General features: G+C 40.0%; 1 protein-coding gene across 1 annotated transcript in view; it reads left to right on the forward strand.

Annotated features, from left to right (window-relative positions):
- RPAP2 (RNA polymerase II associated protein 2) overlaps window positions 1-9939 on the forward strand; it is a 189048-nt gene that overhangs the window by 168509 nt on the left and 10600 nt on the right. The window contains exon 12 of the mRNA XM_042780301.1: window positions 5832-5982. Coding sequence (XP_042636235.1) covers window positions 5832-5982 — 151 coding nt within the window. The remainder of the gene's footprint in view (window positions 1-5831; window positions 5983-9939) is intronic.

Raw genomic sequence — 9939 nt, forward strand, 5'->3', positions numbered from 1 at the left:
TTACAATTTGGAGGCTTTAAGTCCAAGTTCAAAGTGCCAGGCTCTAGGGGCTGGGTGAAAGCCCCTCAACCTTGGGGTCCAGCTCTGCCTCCTGCTCCCAGCCCACTGGAGCTAGAGGCGTTTCTTCACTCAGAAAGCTGTTGGCTGCTGAGGCTGAGAAGCCCCAAGGTTGACAAGTAAAAAGGCACAGTCCCAATGTTACCAAACTACATGGCAGGCCATTACCTTAAGTCCATTGTAAGACCCAAGGTCAGCAGAGCATAGCAAGCTGCTGAGCAATGACACAGCTACATGCAGGGTCTATGCATGCCACAAGCTAGAGACCATTCCCAAAGCTGTTTTTATATATATATATGAAGCAAACCACATACCCAAAGCAGCTACTCAGCTGCTTGTGGTAGATCCCACCATAGAGTTGATTGCCAATCTCATCATGGGTAATAACTAACACCAGCTGCCCAGCCACTCAACCAGGCCAACCAAGTTGACATACAACTTTACCACATTCCCCATGGTAAGATTGGTAATTAACTTCATGGTATAATGTATTGGAGTAGCTGAGTAGCTGCTTTAGGGATGTGGTCTGCTTCCCATATATAAGAAGGAGCTTTGGGAATGGTCTCTAGCTTATGGCATGCTTGAACCCTGTGTGTAGCCGTGTTGTTGTTCAGCAGCCTGCCATGTTCTGCCTACCTTGGGACTTTCAATGGACTTGAATTAATGGCCTGCCCCGTGGTTTGGTAACATCGGCACTGTGCCATTTTATTTGCTGACTTTGGGCTTGTTCGCCTCAGCAACCAGTATTTGCCAAGTGAAGAGATGCCTCTAGCTTCAGTGAGCCAGGAGCAAGATGCAGAGCTGAAGCCCAAGGTCGAGGGGCTTTCACACAGCCCCTAGAGCCTGGCCCTTTGAACTTGGACTTCTAGCCTCCCGAACTATAAGTAAATATACTCCTTTTTGTTCAAGCCATCCCATTTGTGGTAAATTCTTGTCAGAGCAGCACTAGGTAACCAGAACATCCTGGTTTCTAGAGAGCATAATTAATCAAGAGAAAACACACTTTTACATGACTTTGCAAAAGGGGTCTACTGGTTTCTTAATTTTTAGAGATATTTATTACTTTATACCTTACCTTATTTCAGAGACAGTTTAAGAAAACTTAAAACTCATAGAAAGTTAATATTATTTATTTTTATAATCATTTCCATTCTGTGTTAGAGACTGGGGAGTGAGGAAAAAGAAGTCTTCCCAGTTAAATTGAAGGAGAGATATGAAGGAATAAATAAAGATGAAGGAAATCTTGCTTGGCTAATTTCCAGTAGTATAATTATGCAACAACACTTAGGGCTCAAATGCAAGGAGTAGTCAGGAAATCCTGGCTCCACATGCCTGAGAATTGCTACCTAGCTGCTTGATCATTTGCTGCAGAAATCCCCAGGCCCCAGCTGATATTCCTGTCTCCTAACAGACACCAGACCTTGTGTGATTTTTCTATCAGCACTTCCTCCCGCCTGCCAGACACTTATCATTTTCACATTTCTTAGTCTTCTAGTTCTGGAAAACAAATATAAAGCATTCTGTTCCTTCTTCATGTTTATTTGAAGACTCAGGCAGGTAAAGGCTAAATTTATAGAGCGCTTTCCAGCCTACAAAGAATAAAAGCTAAACATATTGGCTAAGAGCTTTGGCTTCTTGAAATAAATTGCCTATGTTCAAAGTTCTGGGGGCATAGTGCCTAAGGCATTTGACTGCTAACCAGGGTGGCAGTTCAAACCCACCAGCCACTCCTCAGAAGGAAGACTGGGCAATCTACTTCCATAGAGATACCACCTCAGAAACCCAAGGAGGGGTCGCTGTAAGTCAAATAGACTCTCGACGATAGTGAGTTTATTTGTTTTTTGAAGTTCAAAGACCTGTCCTGCCACTTACTATCTTTGTGACCTTGGAAAAGGTACTGTTTTCTGTGCCTCTGTTTCCTCATCAATAAATGGGTGGTGGTGGTGTTGTTATGTGCCGTTGAGTCAGACCCGACTCATAGCAACCCCTCCTTGGGTTTCCGAGGCAGTAACACTACTGAAGTAGATTGTCCCATCTTCCTTCCAAGGAGTGGCTGGTGGTTTGAACCGCCAGCCTCCTGATTAGCAGTCAAGTGCCTTAGGCACTATGCAACCAGAGCTGCCCAATAAATGGGAGATGATGCTATATCCCCCAGTGTCATTGTGAGGATTAAAGGAGAGAATGAGTACACGGTAAGTGATCATAGGTAGCACATGGTATTAGTTGATATTGCAATCATTATCATAATTGATTAAAAAAAAAAAAACTATCCATCTGCAGTATCCCGTTTGAATTTTACAATAATAACTCTTTCAGGTACTTAAGTATTACTATCCTCATTTTATAGATAGACCCTAAAGCTTTGAAGTTCAGCTTACCCAACACCATACAAGCAGTCTAGGCAGAGCTAGGATTGTTGTTTTTGTTATGTGCCATCGAGTCGCACCCGACTCATAGCGACCCCTCCTTGGGTTTCCAAGGAGGCAGTATCACTACGGAAGTAGATTGCCCCATCTTCCTTCCGAGGAGTGGCTGGTGGGTTTAAACCGTCAGCCTTCTGGTTAGCAGTCAAGTGCCTTAGCCACTATGCTACCAGAGCTAGGATTAGTACTGTTAATATACAGGGGTCACAAAGGCATAGTTATCCTGGGCTTGCAATTGGATTGGAGTGAATAGGTTTCATCTCAGTAGCCAACTCCAGACTGTTGAAGGATTGCTCTGAGCCACGTAGAGAAGAATTTTGAAAGCAAGTGTGAGCGCAATTGAAATAAAAAAAAAGAATGCGTGCTCCTAGTCAGCCTTCAGGCCTAGAATTGGATTCACTCCAGTGGTATAAATCTCAGCCAAACAGTAGACAGGCCCATGAGCTAAACAATTACATCAGAGAGATACACTCCTTAACAATCAGCCAAGGGAAATCAAAAGGGCAGCATTTGCACAGGGAGGGCAGGAATGCATAGGTAAAGAGGACACACGGAAAGGGGAACCACAGGGAGGAAATGGAGAGAGAACTATTACATTGTGGGGATTATAATCAATGTCATGAAACAAAATGTGTATGAACTGTTGAAGGGAAAATGAATCTGCTCTATAAAATTTCACCCAAATCACAATAAAAGGTTAAAAGATTGCCTGATTGATTAGCAGTATTTGCCATGTGCTTATTACTGCTTTTTTTTTTCCCCTTCTTTCCTTGCTAAGGTTTCTCTTGAACCCTACTTTTTTTGACAAACAAAAATTTTAGGTAAATTTGAACACTACTTACAATGAAGTTAATAATTTATAGAATCCTTTCTCCTTATAAGTTTGCTAGAGAAGTACTGCTATTCCTAAAAGTTTTCTAACCGGGACAGTAGAAAGGGGATCTCTTATAAGCTGTTTCTTCCTAACTTGACATTTTCTGGTCTCACATACCTATAGGCACACAGATTAAGAAACGTTTTAGTCACAATTTATTTCTAATTTCAGGGTTACTTTTTAAAATCTACTAATGTCACTTTGAAAGGTAGTTGAAAACAACCTTATTTCATATATTAGCCAAATTTTAGTCTCTTAAACTTTGAAAGTCAGAGAAATTGTTTTGAATGGATCATATAAGTACTATTTAAATACACAAAAGCTAGGTCTCTGTAGAACTGACCTATCTAATCTGCCTACTCCGGGCTTCTTGGTTTTATTTTAGCCAGTGTTATCCCATTGCCAGTAACTTTGGTCTTATTGTGGGGAAGCAGGAACTTCACATTCAAAATGTTGACAACACCTTAGTGTGGGAAAAGAAAGAGTTGACTTCTGGATTCCACTTTCTCTGTAGGAAGATATCTCAGGAGAAGCTGACCACAGCTGCCTAGGGTCACCAACTACCAAGCTTGGGCTTGATGTTGCAAGGTTGGAGTAGTCTTGTCTCCCTCCCAGTGTGAATTACCTTGGGGAATACCTGCAGGCAAGCCTCATGAAATGTGAAACTTGGTATTCCATCCACCTGACTATGAAGAAATTTGAAAGAGCTAGAACTCTGTAGATTTCACGGAACTATTGGAATCACTTAATCTCCAGTCGTTGCTAAGATACTGTGGTAGTTAAGTTTGTGTGTCCACTTGGCTGGGCCTGGTTGAGTGGCTGGGCAGGGCAGCTGGCTACAATATTCCCCGTGATGAGACTGGTAATCAACTCCATGGTAGAATCTACTGTGAACAGCTGAGTAGCTGCCTTACGGATGTGGTCTGCTTCCTATATATAAGGAGAAGCCTTAGGCAACAATCTTTAGCTTATGGCATGCTTGGACCCTGCATGTATCTGTGTTGTTCAGCAGCCTGCTATGCTCTGCCAACCTTGGGACCTTTTAATGGACTTGAATTAATGCCCTGCCTTGTGGTTTGGTAACATTGGAACTGTGCCTTATTACTTGCCAAGCTTGGATTTGTCAGTCTCAGCAGCCAGCAGCTGAGTGAAGCAAAGCCTCCAGCTTCAGTGGGCCAGGAACAGGAAGCAGAGCTGAAGCCCAAAATTGGGGGACTTTCACCCAGCCCCTAGAGCCTGGCACTTTGAACTTGGACTTAAAGCCTCCAAACTGTAAGAGAATAAACTCCTGTTTGTTCAAGCCATCCCATTTGTGGTATATTCTTGTCAGAGCAGTACTAGGTAACCAGAACAGATACCTTCAGAGATAAGGAGAATTTACCACCTCCCCTGGAAGTCTTGGCCATATTTAGACAATTCTGACAAATGTTTCCTTTTATATCTGCTTTCTGTATGAGATGGATAAGCAAGGAGGAAATCTGTCCCTTAGAAAACAACATTTCCCATTCCACACTCACTAATATACAATTGCTCTGCTCTGATTTCTTGTGCATCATTGATTTAAATCAGAGTTATTTTATTCATATTTTATGTGCCCATTGGCAATGACTAAGGTTAAATAAGCATGCAAAGAAATTTTGTGGTATTTGTAAGACTGTTTGGACAAAAAAGAATTTTCTCCAAAAAACTCTCTAGGAATGTAACTCACATTGGCTCTGTAAAGCATACTCTCTAGAGTGAAAAATATTTATGAGTATTAGTATACTTTATGCTTTGTGATTAAATTAGAATTGCTCAGTTTTTAAATATCATACTTCCTGGTCACATTTCAATAGAAATTACATTTAAGATTCCATTATATGCAGTCACTTTGGGGGAATAATTACTAGACAAGCTTAGAGGGAAAAGTATATCCTTCATGAAATTGGTGTTGTCAAATGCTTTAAGGCACTACACCACCAGAACTCCTGTTAATTGCCTAGTAAGATGTAGTTCATTTATTTAATGTTTTTTAAATAAAAATGTTAAAATCCTATCTAAAAGATAATGTTTAATTATTTATTGTTTTTTTTCAGGTGGTATAACCCAAACATTCAATTTGTTGTTGACAAGTCAATTCCACGTCATTACTACCAGCCTTAACTCCAAGCTCCTCTCCACAGTTCCCCTTCCCCAAGTGGAAAGAGTTCATTAATTTTTTAGTAGTTTTTGCTAGCATGATGAAAAACCTGTTGTAGATTCAGGCTTTTAGACTTCATTCCGTATTTACTGATACATTTGATCTTACAGTTTTTTCCTGAGATTTCTCTTCTTCGTCATTAAGGCCGTCTCTGCCTGGGAGTTTTGTTAAATCAGAGAGACCTCGTAATTCTCAGAAAATCCTCTCTGGCAAGTTGCAGACAGCATTCCTTTAGCCCTTCCCATTTCATAGGTATTCATTCCTTCCTTCCCATTTCATTTTGTTTTGGTTGTTTCAGACTGACCCCAATTCTTGGTATTCAGAAGTGTTCTCAGGAAAATGTGGTGTTTACACAGTTTATAGCCACCCTGCTTGACGAATTACATTTAAAGAATGAAGACCTTGAAAGTTTAACCATCATATTTAAAACCCAGCTGTTAACAAGAGTGGTGAGTTGGATTTTGTTTTACTTTGGTTTATTTTTCATTTGTTGCCTGTGTGGATCTTTCTCGTGTTGGAAATTTTAAAAACCAAGTATAAACCTCAAGATATCCTCAGCTTGCTCAAAGAATAACATGCTAGCCCTCAATTTTCAGCTGCCTTGGTCACTTCCTACTGTTACCTTCTGTTACTCTTGTTACTTTCTGTCCCATCTTTTTTGTAGCTATTCCTCTCCTTTAGGCCTCAGCAGTTATTTCTGTTTCTTGCAATCTAGGAAACTCCCCAATATCAGCTTCCTACTCATAAGTGTATTCGTAAGTTACAGTTTACTTCAACCCAAGGGCTACAGTGGTCCATTGAGAACATCCTCATTCTACTTCCTCCTTCAAGGAAATCACCCCCTACACAACTGCTACCTTAATCACCTCATGTGCAGGTAAACAGGTGAATTTACAAGTCTAGCTTTGTTGAATCCTCATCCTGGTCCCAGATACTAACCCTCTCCTACTGACCCAAGTCCTTGCTCCTTTCAAAACTACCCATCAGAATGTTCTCTCCCTGTTTCTGCCTTAATCTGTAACTTTCCCATCTCTTCCTCCCACTTCACACGCTCCCAAGTGTTCAAATAGGCAGGTATCAAATTTAACACTATATGTAAAGGAAGTCTTTCCAGGCTACAAACAAGATTCTCTTAGGGAGTATTTTCAGTTTATAAAATCTTTATTTTTTAAATTATAAAGTCGATATAAGCTTCTTATAAAAATGAAAATACAGAATTGCATATATAATTTTAAAAAAAGGAAAATTCCTCCTTTACCGCTGCTTAGCATATTTAAAACTCGCATGTAAATGCAAGATGGTGTTAAAGTAGTTTTTAAGGACTTTTCAACAATAGATGTTTTGAGTAGACTTAACAGTTCTCCTGTGATCATCGTTTATTTACATTGTTCAGTTGCGTAAGTAACTAAAAGGAAACCTTGTCCAAGTCTTTGCCAGTATTATGAGGGCTTCTAGGTGAATAAAGCCTTCTTACATGATTTTCTGGGAGCTCTGGTGGTGTAGTGTCTAAGGCATTTGACTGCTAACCAAAAGGCTGATGGTTCAAACCCACCAGCCATTACTCAGAAGGAAGGTTGGGCAATCTACTTCCATAGTGATACTGCCTCAGAAACCCAAGGAGGAGTCACTATGAGTTGGATCCAACTCGATGGCAGTGAGTTCGGGTTTTTTATATATATATATAGATAGATAGATAGATATGATTTTCCATATGAAAAATAGAGATAGATGATTGTAATTAGATGTTTGGATTTTGTTTGCATTTTTGTAAATCATAGTAATTTCATTTGTCTGTAAAGATTTTAATATTTAATAACCTTTTAAAAATTAAATTACTACTAGCTAGTCGGGTCTGCCTCACCGGCACATAACAACAACAACACTATATGTTAACATGCTCTCAGTTGCAAGTAACAGGGAAAAAAAAATCCAACTAAACTAGCTTTTCTCATAGTGGTATATTAGTTATCTTTTTATGCTTATTAACAAATCCTAAAACTCAGTGGCTTAAAACAATAAACGTTTATCTCATAGTTTCTGTGAGTCAGGAATCTGGACATGGTTTAAATGGGGCCTCTGACTCAGGTTCTCTCATGAGGTTGCAGTTATCACCTGGGGCTTTAATCTCGTCCAGCAGCCCAACAGAAGGAAGATAACCCTTCAGGCTCATTCACATGGTTGTTGGCAGAATTCACTTCTTCACTGGCTGTACTCTGGGGACCTTCCACCAGTGACTTGCCACAAGGCCCTTTCCTTAGTGCACTTCACAACATGGCATGTGGCTTCTCTCAGAAGAAGAAAGTGATAGAGGGTGCCTAAGATGGAAGCTACCATCTCTTTGTAATGTAATCTTGGAAGTGACATCCCATCACTTTTGCTGTATTCTTTTAGTTAGAAGTTATTACTATGTCCACCATATACTAAGCAGACATTATATATATTCCTGTGAATATCAGGAGGCAAGAATCATTGCAGACCAACTTATGGGCTATCTATCGTAGGTGGCAAAATTGCTACAGTAGTTTCCAACTCTATATATTAGTATACCATACTGTCCTGGCAAGAGGCTTGAACCTATCCACATAGCTGTGGGAATGCTATAGACCAGCTCGTTCATTTTGGCAAGGATAGGAGAAAGAGAATGGAATTCTTCTATGACCAGTCAAGGTCTAGCCCTCAAGCTGGATTTGGATCTGAGTCTGTTCTACTCAAACCACTATTACAGCATAATGGGAGAGAAATGGAATAGATTTTGGGATGACAAACCCAGTATCTACTATGTTGTTGTTATGTTGTTGTTATGTGCCGTCGAGTCGGCCCCGACTCATAGCGACCCCTCCTTGGGTTTCCGAGGCAGTATCACTACGGAAGTAGGATTGCCCAACCTTCCTTCCAAGGAGTGGCTGGTGGGTTTGAACCGCCAGCCGTCTGGTTAGCAGGCAAGTGTCTTAGCCACTATGCTACCAGAGCTCCCATCTATCTACTATAGCTGGTAGAAAATTTTGTATGTTTTTCATTCAAACTGTCCTTTCTTGCTTCACAGATAGAACCCATGAAGAGAGAATAGAGGATGAGCTTTTGTCACCATTTCTGGAACTGTGGCTCTGATGCTGATCTGGTGGTGACTGATAACTAGCTTTGTTCCAAGAAAGACCTTCATCTCCTTAAGTATCAACCTCTTGTCTCCAGTCCCTAACTGCAGAGAATGATTTTACAGATAGAGGAAAATTATTATTCCAACCAGGGTAACCAAGTCCTTGCATCTCTATCTACAAGAGAGAGGAGTTTTTCTTTTCTTTTTTTTTTTTAAATGAAAGTTGAAATCTTAAATTGAAACTTGAGTAAATAAATAGTCAAGAAATGACCTCTTATTTTTCTGGGAGATTCTCACCATCATGTTAATTGACAAGAAAAAAAAATTGAGAAGAGTCCCATTATGGCCTCAAAGTCTAAACTCCAGATTCTAAAGGATAATAAACAATTACATCAATAAATGCTATCTAAGATGAAGCCCTTTGAAAAGTCTAGGAATTACTCTTTTGCCAAGTGGTTACCCTCACAAGTCCAAAGCAAAACGTAGCCACACAGGCTAGACCTCTTTGAACTCAAGGAAATGTAAAAAATAATAAACAGAGCAACCAGAATGAAAATATTGAGAATGTACCTGCATTGTGAACAGTGTAACCAATGTCACTGAAAAATTTGTGTAGAAATTACTGAATGGGAGCCTAAACTGCTGTATAAAACCTTCACTGGAAACACAAATATTTTTTAAAATAATAGTAACAAACAAACTATAAATCTGTAGTTGCTTTCAAGAGAGACAATCTTTAGAATATAGACTGCTTTTTCAAAATGTGTCTCAAGCACACATGTTAGCAGCCCTCCAGAGCAGTTGAGGCAAGCATCAGATAATTTGGGGAGCTTCACTGGAGGACCAGGAAACAAGATTCAGCCAGATATACCCTTGTGGACACCGGAACAAATGACAGCTGCTAAATCACAATAGTGGAAAAGAGCCAGAAAACATCCTGGTCTACTTGGGAGCTCAGTTGGCAGGGAGATAAAGATATGGTTTCTCCTCTTGGCTCTATCACTGTTTGCCTATGTGACCAAGTCACCTAACTGCTCTGGTCTTCAGTTCTGTGCTCTATAAAATAAGGAATTAGGCCAGAGTCTCTATAGGGAAGGGAAGTGTTCTGGTTACCTAGTGCCACTCTGACAAGAATATACCACAAATGGGATGGCCTTACCAAACAGGAGTTTCTTCTTACAATTTAAGTTTTGTTTTGTTTTGTTTTGTTTTTAATTTTATTTTGATTTGGGTGAAGATTTACAGAGTAAATTCACTTTTCATACAGCAGTTCACATATACTTTGTCTCATGTCATTGACCAAAATTTACAA

Source organism: Orycteropus afer, unplaced genomic scaffold (assembly GCF_000298275.1).
Source record: "Orycteropus afer afer isolate SDZICR_OR568_19922 unplaced genomic scaffold, OryAfe1.0 scaffold00033, whole genome shotgun sequence".
Classification (NCBI taxonomy): Eukaryota; Metazoa; Chordata; class Mammalia; order Tubulidentata; family Orycteropodidae; genus Orycteropus; species Orycteropus afer.